The 23,356-nt window shown below is 41.3% G+C and overlaps 1 protein-coding gene and 1 long non-coding RNA gene across 8 annotated transcripts in view; one reads left to right on the top strand and one right to left on the bottom strand.

The window, feature by feature from the left end:
* Positions 1-12,292: 12,292 nt before the first annotated feature.
* Positions 12,293-23,356, bottom strand: part of LOC125788973 (tumor necrosis factor alpha-induced protein 8-like protein 2) — a 21,580-nt gene continuing 10,516 nt past the window's right edge. For 3 of the 7 annotated variants that reach the window (XM_049472951.1, XM_049472950.1, XM_049472947.1), the window contains exons 3-4: positions 13,481-14,129; positions 12,293-13,084 (exon numbers count right to left, since the gene is read on the bottom strand). In XM_049472951.1, coding sequence (XP_049328908.1) covers positions 13,887-14,129 — 243 coding nt within the window. In that variant the 3' untranslated portion in view covers positions 12,293-13,084; positions 13,481-13,886. The remainder of the gene's footprint in view (positions 13,085-13,480; positions 14,130-23,356) is intronic. The other 4 variants (XM_049472953.1, XM_049472949.1, XM_049472952.1 and 1 more) reach the window with 4 other exon arrangements.
* On the top strand, positions 15,418-19,270 carry LOC125788975 (uncharacterized). The gene is made up of 3 exons (XR_007429926.1): positions 15,418-15,692; positions 18,978-19,105; positions 19,244-19,270. It is a non-coding gene; the product is annotated as an uncharacterized LOC125788975 (long non-coding RNA).

The following is a 23,356-nucleotide window of genomic DNA, read 5'->3' as shown; positions in this document are numbered from 1 at the left end:
AGATCTAATCATTGAGGGATCTAAAGACCTCCAGGGCTAGGTCACCTGGGGCCTGGAGTAAGATCCTGACATAATAAAAAATCCCTAATTAAAAGGAGTATAAGAAAAGTGAATACCATGCCCAGGAACTCATTACTGTTACCTATACATGGATCTTGGTCTAGGGGTACTGTCTGCAGGTGAGCGCTTAGTGGCCAAGCAGCACAAGTAACAAGGGACAACCATGTGCAGAGTTTGGACTGGGGATGCAGTGCAATGATAATCACGCAAGGGTCAAGGGCATGGTGGTCCTAATGGAATCATGGAACTCAGCAACAGGCTTAGTGCTGGAGAAATTCCGGAGTCTAAGTTTACTGTAAATAAATGGAAGCACTGCATACCCAAATAAACAGTTTTCAAGAGAGAAATCTGTGTAGATTAAAATCCAGCACTTGATTAACTTTTTTATCACAGATTTTTTTACTTAGCTTAGCTTTACTAAACTAAGTTAGCTACCAAAATGAACAGTACCTTGAGCATAACATGGCAGCGGACAGTGTCAGGTCCTTCGTTTTTCATGTTATTTTGGTTGTGAGCATAATCTGTTAGGTTTTCTTTAGGTGTAAATATGGCATATAGTTTGCTCCCATTTCCGATATGTCTGTCCTGCAACGACCCTGTAAAATAATTCAAAAATATTTTTTTATGAGAGGAGCCAAAAGAAATGCACAACTTAATAACATTGCATATTATTCAACATGTACACTAAACTGCTGAACATTCATGTACTTTATCAACCCATAACTTTTAAAATTAACATCAAGCAGAGATACAGTGTACACTCCTCATTTTTCTGCAGATATTTAAGTATATCTATATTTCATGGGAAACACTGACAAAATCACACTTTAACACAATGAAAAGTAGTCTGTGTGCAGCTTATTATATAACAGTTTAAACTTATTCTTCCCTCAAAATAACTCAATATACAGCCAATAATGTCTAAAAAAAACCACAATATAAGTGATACACCCCTAAGAGACCATTTCCCTCCAAAATGTCATGTGACTCGTTAGTGTTACTAGGTCTCAGGTGTGCATAGGGAGCAGGTGTGTTCAGTTTTGTAGGACAGCTCTCACACTCCATCATACTGCTCACTAAGTTCCACCATGGCACCTCATGGCAAAGAACTCTCTGAGGATCTTAAAAGATGAATTGTTGTGCTACAAGAAGATTACCGACACTCTGAAACTGAGCTGCAGCACAGCGGCCAAAATCATCCAGTGTACAGAACAGACCTTGCGTTGGTCGCCAAAGAAGCTGAGAGCATGTGAAGCTCAGCGTCACATACAAACGCTGTCTTTGAAAGATAGACGCAGGGATGCTGCCAGCGTTGCTGCAGAGATTAAAGAGGTGGAGGGTCAGCCTGTCTGTGCTCAGACCATACGCCGCACACTACATCAAACTGGTCTGCATGACTGTCACCCCAGAAAAGAGCCTCTTCTAAAGTCTGTACACAAGAAAGCCTGCAAACAGTTTGCTGAGTTTACCGTGACCATGTCGTATGGTTTAATGAGAACAAGATTCATTTGTTTGGTTCAGATGGTCTCAAGCAAGTGTGAAGAGTACAAATATAAGTGTGTCATGACTACAGTAATGCATGAGTGCAGCAGGTGTTGGGGAGTTACATGAACTCCAGTATGTACTGTGTGAAATACTGAAGCAGAGCGTGATCCCCTCCCTCTGGAAACTGGGTCTCAGGGCGGAGTTCCAGGCTGATAATGACCCCAAACACGCCTCTAATACAAGCTCTGCTGTACTTAAGAGGCTGAGGGTAAAGGTGATGAACTGGCTGAGCATGTCTCCAGACCTAAACCCTATAGAAGATCTTTGGGGCATCATTAAGCGGAAGATGGAGGAGAGTAAAGAGTAAAGTCTGGAATATTCGCATAATGGTCATCATGGAGGAGTGGAAAACATTCCAGTGGAACCTGTAAAGCTCTGTTAAAGTCCTCTCCCAGGAGAATTAAAGCAGTTCTGGAAAAAAATGGTGGCCATTAAATATTCACACTTTAGGAACTTTCACTAAGATGTGTAGTCTTACTTTAGTTGTGGGTGGGTGCTTTATGTTGAGTTATTTTGAGGGAAGAATAAATTTACACTGTTATATACAGTAATCTGTTCACAGACTACTTTTCTTTGTGTTAAAGTGTGATTTTGTCAGCATTTTCCCATGAAAAGATAAATATCTGCAGAAATGTGAGGGGTGTACTCACTTTTGTAATAAACTGTATATATTCCACTGAGCCAACGTCCAACATTAGTCTACAGTTTCAGTTATTAAATATTAATTGTTCAAATTTTCTGTGTTTATTTTTCTTCCTGTAATAAGGTATCTGGAGGTGACCTCATTAATTAATGAGAAGGAGGCTCTGCTACAGGTTAATACTGTACTTTATGCAATAGATCATTGACCGTTATTCTGTAGGAGAATTCACCACATCTTTATCAATTTCAGAAGTGCTTGTTACTCTGAGAAGCAGTTCATTTTTACTCACAGGTGTTGAAGAAAGGGTCGTCTGTCAGCGGCATTCCATCACCAGAGAATAAACACACCCCAGGACCATCTCTCTCCTCGTGACAAATCCTCATCATCAGATCCTCCACAGTGTTCTGGCTAGAGTCCATTCCTGTCCATCAACAACACGAACATGGATCAATCAGTTTTAATGATGGGGTTATGCATTATAATATCAATCAATCAATCAACTTTTATTTAACTCGGATGTACATTGAGGGCAGCCCTCATTTTCAATGTAGCCGAGCGTTTACAGAAACAGGGATTGATTATGACAGAGAAAATAAACCTAAATTTAATTATTGTAAAATAGCAGTAAGTAAAACATAAAAAATAAATAAAAAATACAAGTAGAAAAATATAAAAAATAATAATATAATAACTATAAGAATAAGAATAATAATAATAAAATGAAAATAAAAAAGGAAACAAAATAAAAAAAAAGGAAAAATAAAAGTAAAAGGAGAACTAAGTTAAAGTTAAGGATAAATAAGATTAAGTCAAACAGGAACAGGCTGTCTGAAGGTGGTTAGATATTAATAGTTTAAAATGATTTAGGGACACCAGTGAGCTGAGTTTTAGAGTTTTAGGTTTTCCTGTGTGAACTTTAGCTCACTGGTGCTGCTCTGTAGCTAAAAACAGATTTTCACAGTTCAGTAAAGACTCTTTAAACCTGGCAGCTGATCCAATCACTGGAGCGAGTCTGATAATTACTGTTTTTTACACTCATTAATGAAGTGATGTATTCTGGCAAATGACCGGAGAATCAGCCAGTGTGTTTCCCTTCTTACCGTTAAAGATGGCGTACAGCTCACAGTGATGAGTTCTGTATGGAGCTCCAGTGATGAACCTCAGTGCAGAGTGATACACTGGGTCCAGTAATTTGAGGGAGCATGTTTATAAATAATGTCGCCATAGTCCAGCACTGACAGTAAAGTTGCCTCAACTAATCTTTTTCTGGTGTGCATGAGGGGGGGGGGGGGGGGGGGGGCTGGATCCTTCCAGGGTTGTAATATTTACAGTGCTAAAATCAGTATTTAGAGATCTGGAAAACAACATAAACTTAGTTTTCATGGCATTTAAAACTAGTTTGCGCTTATACAATGCAACTTGTAAGTCATTAAATGAGCTTTGTAATTTTCTTGTGGCAGCCTGAACAGAATCAGCTGAGCAATATAAAATTGTGTCATCTGCATAAAGGTGGATTTTGCAGTCTGAGGTAAAAGCAGAGGCAGCAATATCATTTATGTAGATATTAAATAGAACTGGACCCAAAATTGAACCTTGTGGGTTGCCTTTAGTCACAGATACCAAATCTGATTTTAAATTATTCAATGACATGGACTGTTTTCTGTCAGTGTGGTTTTGGGTCCATTCCAGAACAGATTCATCAAAGCCAATCATTTCTAAATTCCTTAAAAGAAGAGAGTGATCAACTGTGTCGAAGGCTTTTGTTAAGTCAATAAAAATAGCTGCACAGTGTTTCTTCTTGTCCATTTCTGAATAGAGATCATTTAAAACCAATGTTGTAGCAGAGATAGTGCTGTGTCCTTCTCTAAAACCAGACTGATATTTAGTTAAAACAGAATTTTCTAGAAGAAATGATTTCAATTGTTGGTTCACTAGAGATTCTAAAATCTTTGCTAAACATGACAGTTTTGAGATTGGTCTATAATTATTTAACTCTGCTGTCTCACCACCTTTATGCAGAGGAATTACAGGAGCTGTTTTCCAGACCCTGTGGAATTCTGCAAGATAAAACTGAGAGATTAAAAATGTATAAAATGTATTCTAAAATAATTGGGGCTGCGAGACCCAATAAAAAAGGGGTCCAGCCCATCTTCTCCAGTGGCTTTTCGTGGATTAATTTTAGCCAGGGCATTAGCAACTAAATATGGAGAAAATGGCTGAAGTGAGAAGAGACCATGTGTTTTAGAAACAGTAGAGTTGGGATCAGTTTTATTCAATATGTTTGTTTTATTCAATAAAGCTTGCTCGTTAAAATTATTACAATTTCTTCTAACCACCAATCGAGAGCCTGTTTTGTTTGTACAACTGCAGTTTGTCAGCTTTATTGGACAGTATTAGATCTATTAGGGTTGACTTGGTAGGTTCTTTCAGATTTGGGCGAGTTGGTTCATCGATTAATTGGGTTAGAGTAAGATTTCCACATATTTCCTTTAAGTGATCGGATGCATTAGAAAGCCAGTTGAGGTTAAAATCACCAGGACCAGCAATTCAGAACTACTAAATTTAGATAAAGATCAGCTCATTCCTCGACTGCAGAGTGCGGGGCAGAGGGAGGCCTGTATATCCCAATTAAAGCAAAAGAGTTATTTTTCTCAAAGTAAAACCTTAAGGGCTAAAAACTCATAACATTTTTCTTTAGATACTGCACATAAAACCGTAGTCTGTATATTTACTCGGGTGTAAATAGCAACTCCCCCTCCCCTTGAAATTCTATCTTTTCTATGGAGGATAAAATTATTTAAAACTACAACTTCATCATTGGTTCTATGACTAAGCCAGGTCTCCGTTAAAACTATTATATCAGGATCAGATTGTGCAGCCAGGATTTTAAGATGATCCATTCTATCGTTCTGTAGTAGGCTTCTAATATTAAAACGGATTATACCTAAACCTTTTCTTTTTTTAAAACTTTCAAGATTACTCATTGGATTATCTGTACAGTTTTCCTTTTGGTTTACAGTAATTTGAGATGGCTTAATGTGTACAAGATTATTACAATTACTAAAAACATCAAACTTTTGTAGATTATACCCATTTTTGTAAAAATGCTGGTCCTAGGTCTTCTACTACTAATGACTACTGGTATAATTGAACTTGCATTGTATTATAAAGTGGTTTATTTTTTTATACACTATAAATATATTTTATTTACCTGTAAGCTCCTTGTATTCCGGACAGTCTGGGGTTTTGTAATGTAGTTTAAATGATCCCGTTGTTTTTTTCACTTGAACATTACTTGCGGAGCCGAGTCTTCTGATGGAATCTTTGAGTTTATTGAATCGATTTTTCTCAATTTGGCTGAAGCCTGGAGTCGACCGGTAGAGGATCGCAGAGAGGTGCGGGACAGAAGAAAAGAAAAACCCTGATTTAATGTGTTTCTTTTGTTAAAAGTAAAAAAGCTCATGAACAACAATTTTACACAACAAGAATCTCATGGAAACATTTGTCTTACTACAATACAGTGAGGAACTCATACTGGATCTATGATTTAAAGATGGAATATGTAAGACCTTTTGTGCCATTGTTGACATTATTGACTATTTACTTGTACCATCAAATACACTTTACCACATTGTGAGGGCACCTATAAGGCACCACATTTAATCCACTGGTGGCATATATATATATATATACATATATTATTGCAGATGAACACAGTGATATTTGAGAAGTGAATGTTTGAGAAGTTTATAGGATTTACAGAGCAATAATTTTAATAATAATTTTAAACTAAGTTTAACAGGTGCATAAATCTATAAATTTGGGCCCCAACAGAAAAATGACATCAATATTTGTTAGATCCTTCTTTTGCAGAAATAACAGCCTCTAAACACTTCCTATAGCTTCTAATGAGAGTCTGGTTGAAGCTTCTGGTTGAAGGTGTTTTGGATAATTCTTCTTTACTAAACATCTCCAGTTTAATCAGGTTTAATTCAGGTTTCTGATCATAAATAACCTGCTTTAAATCACACCACAGATAATATTCAATAATATTCAGGTTTAGAGGCACATCATCATCCTTTATTGCAAGAAGAGGCACCTTAGCAACCACTCCATCACTTTTTCACTAAAGAAGAAAAACCAGTAGAGCAGCTTTTATTGAACTTAACTTAATCAACTCAAATTTAACACTAGAAAGATCAGTGGATCTGGCCACAGTGTGATTTTGGCGGTTTTAACTTTTATGGAATGGAATGGAAAAAATGAAATTTACATTTCCATTCATTATATTTTATAATGTATGCATAATTTGTTTTCAGTTTTATATAAGCTCCATCTCTCAATACTGTTCTAATGAATGTCCATATAATTAAATATGTTAAACAAGACTAAGGTTTCCATATGTACAGTATATTACATGAATTGTAATTTTTATCACTTGCTTCTACATTTTTTATAACTATAACCTTTATAACCTTGCATTTTAAAGTCATACATGAAACACCCAGCCTTTTATAATATATATATATATGAAGAGCTCTTTTCCAAAAAGCGATAAACGCCATTTAAAAAAAAAATGAGTTAGAGCCAGAATCAGAATGTTATGTGACCACTCTTGAAAAGCCAATATTCAATTTTCATCAAAACGCCACACCCGCCGTGTAATACTGCCCTGCTTTCTCTCTTTCTTTCCAAAACGCGATAAACGCCAGTCTTGTTTTCCCGCAGAACACCACATCTCCACTCATCCAATCACAGGGCAGCATTCCACGAGCCATCTTATGTAAACACGGGCGCTGTTGAGCGTGCCGGCATTTCGTGTAGCCTACTTTCAGTTTCGTTTTTCACTCTCAAAGTCCGCGAAAATGAGCGGTTTTGATGGTATAGAGGAGCCTGTTCGTGAAGCAGTTATTGAAAAAAAAGAGAAAGCCATCAAAAGAGTCTCCTGTACGAGAAAAGGTAAAGAAAATGAGGCATTCAGGAGGGGGGGTGGGGGGGTGGGGGGGAATACCGGCTGTCATCTGCAGTTCACACACACACACACACACACACACTATACTACACTACGCTACAGCACATGAATGTAACGTGATTTTGTGGATTTTATAGTGTTAATGTCTTGTTCTTTAATGAAATTTTGCACTTTTTCGAAAAGAAATGTTTTGAAATTTGTTTTTTTTAGGCCCAATGGTTAAACTATTATATTCAGATGTACAATTTACTGTTATTTAGTATTGTATTTTGCACATCATTAGTAAAAAAAATTCTATTGATGCCAAAGGATATATAAGACATTTTGAAAAAAAAAAAACTTGGCATGGATTTATTGCGTTTTGCGAAAAAACTAATTATTTTTAAAAATAAATCTTTAAATATTAAAATCTTGATTCGATTTTTTTTGTGTTATTTTAACCTTAGTATGGTATTTGATAGTTTGAAACAGAAAACGGTGGTTTTCAGCCTACCACTGTCTCGCTAAAGAAAACCCTTTTTTACTCAAATTCATAAAAATGGATTTATAGCGTTTTGGAAAAGAGCTCTTCATATATATATATATATAAATATAATTTTACATTCATACCCATTTCTTTCAGATTCTCGTCGGTAATGCTGTCAATGAAGTCTTGTTCATTTTCCACTCCCATTTGCAGGAATGTGTTGTAGTATTTTTCCAGCCTGTGGTTTTGAAGTAAGTTGAAAATTTTCTGAGTTTCCATCTCTGATCTCACAGTTACAGTCCAGTCTCTCCTAGATCACAACTGTAAATAAATAAAAAAATAAATAAATAACAGTACAGTATTCAGTGTAAGAGGTGAATTAGGCACAAATGAAAGCAACCTTTCATTTTTAGTTCATGTTCATGTTTCCAGATCAGTGTGATGTTATTTAATTATTTCCGCATGTGTCACCATATCATTATCAGTGTATAACATTTAAACAAGCTTATCTTAGTATATATCAGTGGCCCTGACCTGTAAAACTTTCGTTTTCTGTTTCCCAGAAAGGGTGTGGTTCTGGGGATTTTACCATCAAGCCATCAAACCACCAAACTGAACTGCTTGAATTTTTACACCAGGAGTAAAGCAGCATAAAGTTATCCAAAAGCAGTGTGTAAGACTGGTGGAGGAGAACATGATGCCAAGATGCATGACAAAAAATATTGATTAAAAACCAACCAGGATTATTCCACCAAATATTGATTTATTTCTGAACTCTTAAAACTTTATGAATATGAACTTGTTTTCTTTGCATTATTTGAGGTCTGAAAGCTCTGCATCTTTTTTGTTATTTCAGTCATTTCTCATTTTCTGTAAATAAATGCTCTAAATGAGAATATTATTATTTGGAATTTGGGAGAAATGTCTGTAGTTTATAGAATAAAACAACAATGTTCATTTTACTCAAACATAAACCTATAAATAGCAAAATCAGAGAAACTGATTCAGAAACTGAAGTGATCTCTACATTTTTTACAGAGCTGTGTATATATATATATATATATATATATATATACAAATATTTATATTCATAGTAAATAAAATAAAGTTTTTGACTTTGATTTACTTACTTTAGTCCTGAAAACTCAAGTCGTCAGAAAGAGTGCACACAGCAGCTGCAGTGATTTACTGGAAATTGAAAGTATTTTGTCTTTTATACTGCTAGCATCCAGTTTCCCAGAAGAGGAGGAGCTACACCTCCCTCAGGATCTGCCACACCCACTTTTACCTGAGGCTATACTGGGCTTTATCACACCTGTGTCTCATTAGATTACACACCTGTATCATTTCCCTCTGTTACTCTTCTCCTCATGCTTTGTTCTCCTTGATTCCATTTATTTCTTTTTATACATTTATTTACATTTATTTATTTATATTAAGCTTAGCTTTCAGCACCTGTTTTACATGGGTATCGTGGGCGGGGTCTTCCACCTGGGTATCTGGGAGGAATCAAACCTGAACAAGGGGATAAATAGGATTTCACACCTGGAATCAGGTTCCTGTTATATTTACTTACAGCATATTTTAGTAGAAAGTTATAAAGCCACTGATTAGTTAATTATTATTTAGATATGCTGGACTCAGCAGTATTAGTAATCGGTAGAATAAGTATTTAGTAGTATTAGTACGCAGTAGTATCAATACTCGGTAGTACAAGTACTTAGTAGTAGTCAAGTCAAGTATTCAGTAGTATTAGTAATTGGTTGTATTACTACTCTGCAGCATTGGTACTTGGCATCATTAAAACTCAGCGCTATTAGTACTCTGTAGTATTACTACTTGGTATCATTAGTACTGTGCAGTATTGTTACACAGTAGTATTAGTACTCGGCAGTACTAGTACTTTGTAATATTAGTACTGAGTAGTATTAGTACTTGGTAGCATTAGTGCTCTGTAGTATTAGTACTCAGTAGTATTAATACCAAGTAGTATTAGTTCTCTGTAATATTAGTACTCAGTAGTATTAGTTCTCAGTAGTATTAGCACTCTGCAGTATTAGTACTCGGTAGTATTAGTGCTCAGTACTAGTTGTACTCAGTAGTATTAGCACTCTGCAGTATTAGTACTCGGTAGTATTAGTGCTCAGTACTAGTTGTACTCAGTAGTATTAATACTCAGTAGTATTAGTATTCATCAGTTTTGGTACTTGGTATTATTACTAGTAAGCTGCATTAGTACTCAGTAGTATTAGTACTCGGCAGGAGTAATACTTAGTAGTATTAGTACTCAAATAGTATTAATACTTGATAATATTTGTACTATCTGGCAGTATTAGTCATTTGTAGTATTAGTACTCAGCACTATTACTACTCATCAGTTTTAGTACTTTGTAGTATTATTACTCAGACTCTGTCAGCACTCTCATCACATTTACAGTACGTTCTGGTCTGGACTGAGTTTAAATAACAGTTAAAACATTATTTTATATTTTTTAGGATCAGCGGTGTGTGCTGACTGTTTCTGCGTGTGCTCTACGTTCACAGCGTTACGTGTTTATGCACGTTTCATGCAGCGTACGAAAACAGGCAACACATTTTTATAACTTTCGTTACTCTGTAGTAAAGAGACATTTCAGTCTGTGCCTTTTTGATATAAAATTACGATACCCAGCTCTAGTCTTCCACCAGTTCATCTACTCGAGCTCCACCACCACTGATAACTTGTCTGTTGATGAAGAGATTAACAAACAGATTGATAAAGCTGCAGAAACCCTCTCTCGCCTCACCGCAGGTATCTGGCAGAACTGGTTTAGTGTGGATATAATGATGGCAGGGTACAGAGCACACTGCTATGTGGTAGCGAGACATGGACCGGGCATGCCCTCCACCACAAGACAGGGGCCGTTTCTCTGCGTTCTTAGAAGATCACAGTTAACGAAGTTCACTACAAATACCTGGATGTGTTCTTGCTCCTCCCACATTATCCAGGATGCGTGGAAGGTGACTGATATCCCACAATGCACCTTGTAGCAGTATCGGCAGAGGAGAAAGTACCTACCTGTAAGGTATATGTTTTTAAACAGTACTGCTGTGTGAAAAAGTTTCAGACTTTAGATATGTGTTTTTTATTAAAAAGTGACTATGGGAAAATGTTCTCCTATGTTTTCCGAACAATGTTTTCCTCGCCCTGAGAGAGTGACTCATAAAGTACACAGCTGTTCCAATTACAGAATAAAAGTCCCGCATCCTCCCGTCCTCAGGAGTATGCACTCCTGAGCCTAACTTACCAAGTCCGTTCTTTTCTATTATGCGAGTCCAATCTTGTGTACTCTGTATTGAGGAATGGCCAGAGTGTCCAACACAGAGGTCCTGTATCGTGCCGACCTGCCCATTATATTCATACTCCCCAGACAACACCGCCTGCCATGAACAATAGGTGCATTCCAAAAGACATTCTGTCCAAGTACTGGACACCGACGCTGAGGACAAACATTCTAGCACTGCCAATGATAAGTGTGCTCACAGGAAAGATCACCACACCCATTGTAAAACCCAGGTTACCTTCATCTGCGACGTCTGCAGACGTGTCTGCCTGTCCAAGACCGGACTCTTTAGCCAGATGATGAACTCTTTCAGCAGAGATGCTCCAAAAGTAAAGATTATTTCATAGACAAAGTGACTGACGATGGCCCATAAGGTGGACCTCCCCACCCCCCATCACACAGCATACTTTAATAACTGCTGTACATTTTTATATTTTTAAGAGTTCTTCCCATATGGCGTCACATCAATGTCAAAAGTCGGGGGAGCAAAAACACCAGGTAAAATTAACTTCTCACGATCACAAATGTGAAACTCTGAGTGCACGCTGAACAGAATATCGCTCTCGAACTTCATTTTTTGGGGGCGGGGTCAGGGTAGCCTCCCTCAGCAAACGCTATTGGCTCATACCTCCAGGGTTTGTGACGGACCGCCTACTAACAACAGCCGGAGGAGGGCGGAGAAAAAAGGACAGCAGTAGAGTTAGCTAACTGGCTATGCTAACATCCAAACAACCCGCTCTCCGGCGCTAAGAGGCAGTTGTTTAGATATTAGCAAACCCTGGAGATATCAGCCAACGTCATTCGCTGAGGGAGCTGACCCTGACTCCGCCCCCAAACTGTCGCAAAATCTTCTTTCCAGCAAAAATAGCAGCCGCAGGCTATTCACAAAGTGCGCGAGGAGAACTGTGAATTCACAAGTAAAATAAACACCTAAGAATGAAACTGAAACTCCTGTCATTATTTTAGTGTGGGATTTTAGGTTTCATGTCTAAATTGGAGCAGCCTGGTGTTCAATCTTCATTAATTGCACATTGCACCAGTAAGAGCAGAGTGTGAAGGTTCAATTAGCAGGGTAAGAGCACAGTTCTGCTCTAAATATTACAATGCACACAACATTATGGGAGACATACCAGAGTTCAAAAGAGGACAAATTGTTGGTGCATGTTTAGAAATGTATGGTCAGCTTTTCAGAGCTTAAAAAAGGCCCTAAAAGAATTTAACCCATTGGTGTAAGATCCTGAACTTCCTGCCCTCTGCGTTCACAGAGCTTTAATGATTAACCCACGACTCCAGTAAGTCTAAAAACACTGATAGTCCACTGTCTTATTTACATAACAATATTATCAATTATTTAAAAGATTCACTTTAACAAGAAAAGGTCTGTACACATAATATTTTATTAAAACTTGATTTGAAGTATTAAAATAAAATAAACACTCAGATGGTATTTTACATCATAAGGGAAATACACTTTTATAGAAACACACACACACACACACACACACATTGGTTTTGCCATTCTTGTGAGGACCATCCATTCACACAACAACTGTAGCTAATTTACACTACACCTACCAATAACCTTAATCTTAACCCCAACCTTAAACCTAACTCTAAACTTAACTCTAATCTTTACCCTAACTCTAAACTTAACCTTAACCCTAACTCTAAACTTAACTCTAATCTTAACCCCAAACTTAAACCTAACCTTAACCCTAACTCTAAACTTAACTCTAATCTTAACCCCAAACTTAAACCTAACTCTAAACTTAACTCTAATCTTTACACTAACTCTAACCTTAATTCTAATCTTAAACCTAATCTTAACCATAGTCTTAACCCTAACTCTAAACTTAACTCTAATCTTAACCCCAAACTTAAACCTAACCTTAACCCTAACTCTAAACTTAACTCTAATCTTAACCCCAAACTTAAACCTAACCTTAACCCTAACTCTAAACTTAACTCTAATCTTAACCCCAATCTTAAACCTAACCTTAACCCTAACTCTAAACTTAACTCTAATCTTAACCCTAACTCTAAACTTAACTCTAATCTTAACCATAATCTTAACCCTAACTCTAAACTTAACCCTAACTCTAATCTTAACCCTAACTTTAAACTTACCCCTAATCTTAACCCTAATTTTATCCCTAACTCTAAACGTAACCCTTATCTTAGCCCTAACTCTAAACTTAACCCTAATCTTAACCCTAACTCTAAACTTAATCCTAATCTTAACCCTAATTTTAAACTTACCCCTAATCTTAACCCTAATTTTAGCCCTAACTCTAAACGTAACCCTTATCTTAACCCTAATTCTAATCTTAACCCTAATCTTAACCCTAAATTTAACCCTAATTTTAGCCCTAACTCTAAACTTAACCCTAATCTTAACCCTAAATTTAGCCCTAACTCTAAACTTGACCCTTATCTTGACCCCAACTCTAAACTTAATTCTAATCTTAAACTTAAACCTAATTTTAACCTTAAACTTAACGCTAACTCTAATCTTAACATTAATCTTAACCCTAACTCTAAATTTAATACTAAACTCAACTCTAATTTTAACCCTAACTCTAAACATAATTCTAATCTTAACTCATCACAGTGTCCTCACAAACAGAGTTATGACATATCACTATGCTACTGAGGTCCTCATGAAGATACCAAAATGTGCACATGCTCTCACACACACACACACCAACACACACACACTCACACACACACTACACACACACACACACACACACACTCACACACACACTACACACACACACACACACACACACACTCACACACACACTCACACTGACACACACACACACTCACACACACACACACCAACACACACTCTCTCTCTCTCCGGGTTCTGCACTAGAGCTTGTCCTCCTCGATCAGGCGGTTGAGTCCGGAGCAGATTTTGGTGAGGCTGGGCCACAGCGCCCCCCGGGGGTCGTACAGGTGAGTGAGCAGCTCCGGGTCCGAGTAGTGATTAAAGACGTGCTGAATCCGACCCACAGACTTCTGAGTGAGATGATTCTCCACCAGCTTCACCAGCAGATCCCTACACTCCGACAGCAGCTCCATCATCACCGCCTTATCAAACGTAAACTCCACCTGAGAGACAGACAGGTACAGAGAGAGAGACAGAGCATCACCGCCTTATCAAACGTAAACTCCACCTGAGAGACAGAAAGGTACAGAGAGACAGAGCATCACCGCCTTATCAAATCTAAACTCCACCTGAGAGACAGAAAGGTACAGAGAGACAGAGCATCACCGCCTTATCAAACGTAAACTCCACCTGAGAGACAGACAGGTACAGAGAGAGAGAGACAGAGCATCACCGCCTTATCAAACATAAACTCCACCTGAGAGACAGACAGGTACAGAGAGAGAGAGACAGAGCATCACCGCCTTATCAAACGTAAACTCCACCTGAGAGACAAACAGGTACAGAGAGAGAGACAGAGCATCACCGCCTTATCAAACGTAAACTCCACCTGAGAGACAGTCAGGTACAGAGAGAGAGACAGAGCATCACCGCCTTATCAAACGTAAACTCCACCTGAGAGACAGTCAGGTACAGAGAGACAGAGCATCACCGCCTTATCAAACGTAAACTCCACCTGAGAGACAGACAGGTACAGAGACAGAGAGAGAGAGCATTACCGCCTTATCAAACGTAAACTCCACCTGAGAGACAGACAGGTACAGAGAGAGAGACAGAGCATCACCGCCTTATCAAACGTAAACTCCACCTGAGAGACAGACAGGTGCACAGAGAGAGAGACAGAGCATCACTGCCTTATCAAACGTAAACTCCACCTGAGAGACAGACAGGTACAGAGAGACAGAGAGAGCATCACTGCCTTATCAAACGTAAACTCCACCTGAGAAACAGACAGGTACAGAGAGAGAGCATCACCGCCTTATCAAACGTAAACTCCACCTGAGAGACAAACAGGTACAGAGAGACAGAGCATCACTGCCTTATCAAACGTAAACTCCACCTGAGAGACAGACAGGTACAGAGAGAGAGAGAGACAGAGCATCACCGCCTTATCAAACCTAAACTCCACCTGAGAGACAGACAGGTACAGAGAGAGAGAGAGCATCACCGCCTTATCAAACGTAAACTCCACCTGAGAGACAGACAGGTACAGAGAGAGAGACAGAGCATCACCGCTTTATCAAACATAAACTCCACCTGAGAGACAGACAGGTACAGAGAGAGAGAGACAGAGCATCACCGCCTTATCAAACGAAAACTCCACTTGAGAGGCAGACAGGTACAGAGAGAGAGAGAGCATCACCGCCTTATCAAACCTAAACTCCACCTGAGAGACAGACAGGTACAGAGAGAGAGACAGAGCATCACCGCCTTATCAAATCTAAACTCCACCTGAGAGACAGAAAGGTACAGAGAGACAGAGCATCACCGCCTTATCAAACGTAAACTCCACCTGAGAGACAGACAGGTACAGAGAGAGAGAGACAGAGCATCACCGCCTTATCAAACGTAAACTCCACCTGAGAGACAGACAGGTACAGAGAGAGAGACAGAGCATCACCGCCTTATCAAACGTAAACTCCACCTGAGAGACAGACAGGTACAGAGAGAGAGAGACAGAGCATCACCGCCTTATCAAACGTAAACTCCACCTGAGAGACAGACAGGTACAGAGAGAGAGAGACAGAGCATCACCGCCTTATCAAACGTAAACTCCACCTGAGAGACAAACAGGTACAGAGAGAGAGACAGAGCATCACCGCCTTATCAAACGTAAACTCCACCTGAGAGACAGTCAGGTACAGAGAGAGAGACAGAGCATCACCGCCTTATCAAACGTAAACTCCACCTGAGAGACAGACAGGTACAGAGACAGAGAGAGAGAGCATTACCGCCTTATCAAACGTAAACTCCACCTGAGAGACAGACAGGTACAGAGAGAGAGACAGAGCATCACCGCCTTATCAAACGTAAACTCCACCTGAGAGACAGACAGGTGCACAGAGAGAGAGACAGAGCATCACTGCCTTATCAAACGTAAACTCCACCTGAGAGACAGACAGGTACAGAGAGACAGAGAGAGCATCACTGCCTTATCAAACGTAAACTCCACCTGAGAAACAGACAGGTACAGAGAGAGAGCATCACCGCCTTATCAAACGTAAACTCCACCTGAGAGACAAACAGGTACAGAGAGACAGAGCATCACCGCCTTATCAAACGTAAACTCCACCTGAGAAACAGACAGGTACAGAGAGAGAGAGAGCATCACCGCCTTATCAAACGTAAACTCCACCTGAGAGACAGACAGGTACAGAGAGAGAGCATCACCGCCTTATCAAACGTAAACTCCACCTGAGAGACAGACAGGTACAGAGAGAGAGAGAGCATCACCGCCTTATCAAACGTAAACTCCACCTGAGAAACAGACAGGTACAGAGAGAGAGCATCACCGCCTTATCAAACGTAAACTCCACCTGAGAGACAAACAGGTACAGAGAGACAGAGCATCACCGCCTTATCAAACGTAAACTCCACCTGAGAGACAGACAGGTACAGAGAGAGAGAGAGACAGAGCATCACCGCCTTATCACACCTAAACTCCACCTGAGAGACAGACAGGTACAGAGAGAGAGAGCATCACCGCCTTATCAAACGTAAACTCCACCTGAGAGACAGACAGGTACAGAGAGAGAGACAGAGCATCACCGCTTTATCAAACATAAACTCCACCTGAGAGACAGACAGGTACAGAGAGAGAGAGACAGAGCATCACCGCCTTATCAAACGAAAACTCCACTTGAGAGGCAGACAGGTACAGAGAGAGAGAGAGCATCACCGCCTTATCAAACCTAAACTCCACCTGAGAGACAGACAGGTACAGAGAGAGAGACAGAGCACCACCGCCTTATCAAACATAAACTTCACCTGAGAGAGAGACAGGTTCAGAGAGAGAGACAGAGCACCACCGCCTTATCAAAGGTAAACTTCACCTGAGAGAGAGACAGGTACAGAGAGAGAGACAGAGCATCACCACCTTATCAAACGTAAACTCCACCTGAGAGAGAGAGATGGAGCATAACCGACTTTTCAAATGTAAACTTCACCTGAGAGACAGACAGGTACAGAGAGAGAGACAGATATAGAGAAAGAGACAGAGCATCACCGCCTTATCAAACGTAAACTCCACCTGAGAGCGAGACAAATACAGAGCATCACTGCCTTATCGAACGTAAACTTCCCCTGAGAGACAGACAGGTACAGAGAGAGACAGAGCATTACCGCCTTATCAAACCTAAACTCCACCTGAGAGAGACACAGATACAGAGCACCACCGCCTTATTAAACATAAACTTCACCTGAGAGAGACAGGTACAGAGAGAAAGACAGATACAGAGAAAGAGACAGAGCATCACCGCCTTATCAAACGTAAACTTCACCTGAGAGAGAGAGACAGGTACAGAGAGAGAGACAGAGCATAACCGCATTATCAAAAGTAAACTCCACCTGAGAGAGACACAGATACAGAGCATCACCGCCTTATCAATCATAAACTTCACCTGAGAGAGAGACAGGTACAGAGAGAGAGACAGAGCATCACCACCTTATCAAACATAAACTCCACCTGAGAGAGAGAGACAGGTACAGAGAGAGAGACAGAGCATCACCACCTTATCAAACATAAACTCCACCTGAGAGAGAGAGACAGGTACAGAGAGAGAGACAGAGCATCACCGCCTTATCAAACGTAAACTGCACCTGAGAGACAGACAGGTACAGAGAGAGAGACAGAGCATCACCGCCTTATCAGATATAAACTCCACCTGAGAGACAGACAGGTACAGAGAGAGAGACAGAGCATCACCGCCTTATCAAACGTAAACTCCACCTGAGAGACAGACAGGTACAGAGAGAGAGACAGAGCATCACCGTCTTATCAAACCTAAACTCCACCTGAGAGACAAACAGGTACAGAGAGAGACACAGAGCATCACCGCCTTGTCAAACGTAAACTCCACATGAGAGACAGACAGGTACAGAGAGAGAGAGAGACAGAGCATCACCGCCTTATCAAACCTAAACTACACCTGAGAGACAGACAGGTACAGAGAGAGAGAGCATCACCGCCTTATCAAACCTAAACTCCACCTGAGAGACAGACAGGTACAGAGAGAGAGAGCATCACCGCCTTATCAAACGTAAACTCCACCTGAGAGACAGACAGGTACAGAGACTGAGAGACAGAGCATCACCACCTTATCAAACGTAAACTCCACCTGAGAGACAGACAGGTACAGAGAGAGACACAGAGCATCACCGCCTTGTCAAACGTAAACTCCACATGAGAGACAGACAGGTACAGAGAGAGAGAGAGACAGAGCATCACCGCCTTATCAAACCTAAACTACACCTGAGAGACAGACAGGTACAGAGAGAGAGAGCATCACCGCCTTATCAAACCTAAACTCCACCTGAGAGACAGACAGGTACAGAGAGAGAGAGCATCACCGCCTTATCAAACGTAAACTCCACCTGAGAGACAGACAGGTACAGAGACTGAGAGACAGAGCATCACCACCTTATCAAACGTAAACTCCACCTGAGAGACAGACAGGTACAGAGAGAGAGAGCATCACCGCTTTATCAAACATAAACTCCACCTGAGAGACAGACAGGTACAGAGACAGAGAGAGAGAGAGCATCACCGCCTTATCAAACCTAAACTCCACCTGAGAGACAAACAGGTACAGAGACAGAGAGAGAGAAAGCATCACCGCCTTATCAAACGTAAACTCCACCTGAGAGAGAGACAGGTACAGAGAGAGAGAGAGAGACAGAGCATCACCGCCTTATCAAACCTAAACTCCACCTGAGAGACAGACAGGTACAGAGAGAGAAAGAGAGAGCATCACCGCCTTATTAAACATAAACACCACCTGAGAGACAGACAGGTACAGAGAGACAGAGCATCACCGCCTTATCAAACGTACACTCCACCTGAGAGACAGACAGGTACAGAGAGAGAGAGACAGAGCATCACCGCCTTATCAAACCTAAACTCCACCTGAGAGACAGACAGGTAAAGAGAGAGAGAGAGAGACAGAGCATCACCACCTTATCAAATGTAACCTCCACGTGAGAGAGAGAGACAGGTACAGAGAGACAGACGGAGCATCACCGCCTTATCAAACCTAAACTCCACCTGAGAGACAGACAGGTACAGAGAGAGAGAGACAGAGCATCACCGCCTTATCAAACCTAAACTCCATTTGAGAGACAGACAGGTACAGAGAGAGACAGAGCATCACTGCCTTATCAAACGTAAATTCCACCTGAGAGAGAGACAGGTACAGAGAGAGAGAGACAGAGCATCACCGCCTTATCAAACCTAAACTCCACCTGGGAGACAGACAGGTACAGAGAGAGAGAGACAGAGCATCACCGCCTTATCAAACGTAAACTCCACCTGAGAGAGAGACAGGTACAGAGAGAGAGACAGAGCATTTCCGCCTTATCAAACCTAAACTCCACCTGAGAGACAAACAGGTACAGAGAGAGAGACAGAGCATCACCGCCTTATCAAACGTAAACTCCACCTGAGAGACAGATGGTACAGAGAGAAAGACAGATACAGAGAGACAGACAGAGCATCGCCGCCTTATCAAACGTAAACTCCACCTGAGAGAGAGACAGACAGAGCATCACCGCCTTATCAAACCTAAACTCCACCTGAGAGAGAGACAGATACAGAGCATCCCCAACTTATCAAACCTAAACTCCACCTGAGAGAGACACAGATACAGAGCATCACCGCCTTATCAAACATAAACTCCACCTGAGAGGCAGACAGGTACAGAACATCACCGCCTTATCAAACATAAACTCCACCTGAGAGACAGACAGGTACAGAGAGAGAGACAGAGCATCACTGCCTTATCAAACCTAAACTCCACCTGAGAGACAAACAGGTACAGAGAGAGAGACAGAGCATCACCGCCTTATCAAACGTAAACTCCACCTGAGAGAGAGACAGGTACAGAGAGAGACAGAGCATCACCGTCCTTATCAAACCTAAACTCCACCTGGGAGACAGACAGGTACAGAGAGAGAGAGACAGAGCATCACCGCCTTATCAAACGTAAACTCCACCTGAGAGAGAGACAGGTACAGAGAGAGAGACAGAGCATTTCCGCCTTATCAAACCTAAACTCCACCTGAGAGACAAACAGGTACAGAGAGAGAGACAGAGCATCACCGCCTTATCAAACGTAAACTCCACCTGAGAGACAGATGGTACAGAGAGAAAGACAGATACAGAGAGACAGACAGAGCATCGCCGCCTTATCAAACGTAAACTCCACCTGAGAGAGAGACAGACAGAGCATCACCGCCTTATCAAACATAAACTCCACCTGAGAGAGACAGATACAGAGCATCACCGCCTTATCAAACCTAAACTCCACCTGAGAGAGAGACAGATACAGAGCATCCCCAACTTATCAAACCTAAACTCCACCTGAGAGAGACACAGATACAGAGCATCACCGCCTTATCAAACATAAACTCCACCTGAGAGACAGACAGGTACAGAACATCACCGCCTTATCAAACATAAACTCCACCTGAGAGACAGACAGGTACAGAGAGAGAGACAGAGCATCACTGCCTTATCAAACCTAAACTCCACCTGAGAGACAAACAGGTACAGAGAGAGAGACAGAGCATCACCGCCTTGTCAAACGTAAACTCCACCTGAGAGAGAGACAGGTACAGAGAGAGAGACAGAGCATTACCACCTTATTAAACCTAAACTCCACCTGAGAGATAAACAGGTACAGAGAGAGAGACAGAGCATCACCGCCTTATCAAACGTAAACTCCACCTGAGATACAGATGGTACAGAGAGAAAGACAGATACAGAAAGACAGACGGAGCATCACCGCCTTATCAAACATAAACTCCACCTGAGAGACAGACAGGTACAGAGAGAGAGACAGAGCATCACTGCCTTATCAAACCTAAACTACATCTGAGAGACAGACAGGTTCGAAGAGAGACAGAGAGACAGAGCATCACCGCCTTATCAAACGTAAACTCCACCTGAGAGAGAGACAGGTGCAGAGAGAGAGACAGAGTATTACCGCCTTATTAAACCTAAACTCCACCTGAGAGACAAACAGGTACAGAGAGAGAGACAGAGCATCACCGCCTTATCAAACGTAAACTCCACCTGAGATACAGATGGTACAGAGAGAAAGACAGATACAGAAAGACAGACAGAGCATCACTGCCTTATCAAACGTAAACTCCACCTGAGAGAGAGACAACAGAGCATCACCGCCTTATCAAACATAAACTCCACCTGAGAGAGAGACAGATACAGAGCATCACTGCCTTATCAAACACAAACTCCACCTGAGAGAGAGACAGACAGAGCATCACCGCCTTATCAAACATAAACTCCACCTGAGAGAGAGACAGATACAGAGCATCACCACCTTATGAAACCTAAACTCCACATGAGAGAGAGACAGGTACAGAGCATCACCGCCTTATTAAACCTAAACTCCACCTGAGAGAGAGACAGATACAGAGCATCACCGCCTTATCAAACATAAACTCCACCTGAGAGGCAGACAGGTACAGAGCATCACCGCCTTATCAAACATAAACTCCACCTCAGAGGCAGACAGGTACAGAGCATCACCGCCTTATCAAAGGTAAACTCCACCTGAGAGAGAGACAGATATAGAGCATCACCACCTTATCAAACCTAAACTCCACATGAGAGAGAGACAGGTACAGAGCATCACCGCCTTATCAAACATAAACTCCACCTGAGAGAGAGACAGATACAGAGCATCACCGCCTTATCAAACATAAACTCCACCTGAGAGAGAGACAGATACAGAGCATCACCGCCTTATCAAACATAAACTCCACCTGAGAGGCAGACAGGTACAGAGCATCACCGCCTTATCAAACATAAACTCCACCTCAGAGGCAGACAGGTACAGAGCATCACCGCCTTATCAAAGGTAAACTCCACCTGAGAGACAGACAGGTACAGAAAGAGAGACAGAGCATCACCACCTTATCAAACGTAAACTCCACCTGAGAGACAGACTGGTACAGAGAGAGAGACAGATACAGAGAGACAGACAGAGCATCACCGCCTTATCAAACGTAAACTCCACCTGAGAGAGAGACAGACAGAGCATCACCGCCTTATCAAACATAAACTCCACCTGAGAGAGAGACAGATACAGAGCATCACCGCCTTATCAAACCTAAACTCCACCTGAGAGAGAGACAGGTACAGAGCATCACCGCCTTATCAAACCTAAACTCCACCTGAGAGATAGACAGGTACAGAGAGAGAGAGAGCATCACCGCCTTATCAAACCTAAACTCCACCTGAGAGAGAGACAGGTACAGAGCATCACCGCCTTATCAAACATAAACTCCACCTGAGAGACAGACAGGTACAGAGAGAGAGACAGAGCATCACTGCCTTATCAAACCTAAACTACATCTGAGAGACAGACAGGTTCGGAGAGAGACAGAGAGACAGAGCATCACCGCCTTATCAAACGTAAACTCCACCTGAGAGAGAGACAGGTGCAGAGAGAGAGACAGAGTATTACCGCCTTATTAAACCTAAACTCCACCTGAGAGACAAACAGGTACAGAGAGAGAGACAGAGCATCACCGCCTTATCAAACGTAAACTCCACCTGAGATACAGATGGTACAGAGAGAAAGACAGATACAGAAAGACAGACAGAGCATCACCGCCTTATCAAACGTAAACTCCACCTGAGAGAGAGACAACAGAGCATCACCGCCTTATCAAACATAAACTCCACCTGAGAGAGAGACAGATACAGAGCATCACTGCCTTATCAAACACAAACTCCACCTGAGAGAGAGACAGACAGAGCATCACCGCCTTATCAAACATAAACTCCACCTGAGAGAGAGACAGATACAGAGCATCACCACCTTAAGAAACCTAAACTCCACATGAGAGAGAGACAGGTACAGAGCATCACCGCCTTATTAAACCTAAACTCCACCTGAGAGAGAGACAGATACAGAGCATCACCGCCTTATCAAACATAAACTCCACCTGAGAGGCAGACAGGTACAGAGCATCACCGCCTTATCAAACATAAACTCCACCTCAGAGGCAGACAGGTACAGAGCATCACCGCCTTATCAAACATAAACTCCACCTCAGAGGCAGACAGGTACAGAGCATCACCGCCTTATCAAAGGTAAACTCCACCTGAGAGAGAGACAGATATAGAGCATCACCACCTTATCAA

The sequence above is a fragment of the Astyanax mexicanus genome, unplaced genomic scaffold, assembly GCF_023375975.1.
Source record: "Astyanax mexicanus isolate ESR-SI-001 unplaced genomic scaffold, AstMex3_surface scaffold_31, whole genome shotgun sequence".
Classification (NCBI taxonomy): Eukaryota; Metazoa; Chordata; class Actinopteri; order Characiformes; family Acestrorhamphidae; genus Astyanax; species Astyanax mexicanus.
The sequence above is the reverse complement of the archived record's forward strand: the minus strand, read 5'-3'. Positions and strand labels throughout refer to the sequence as shown.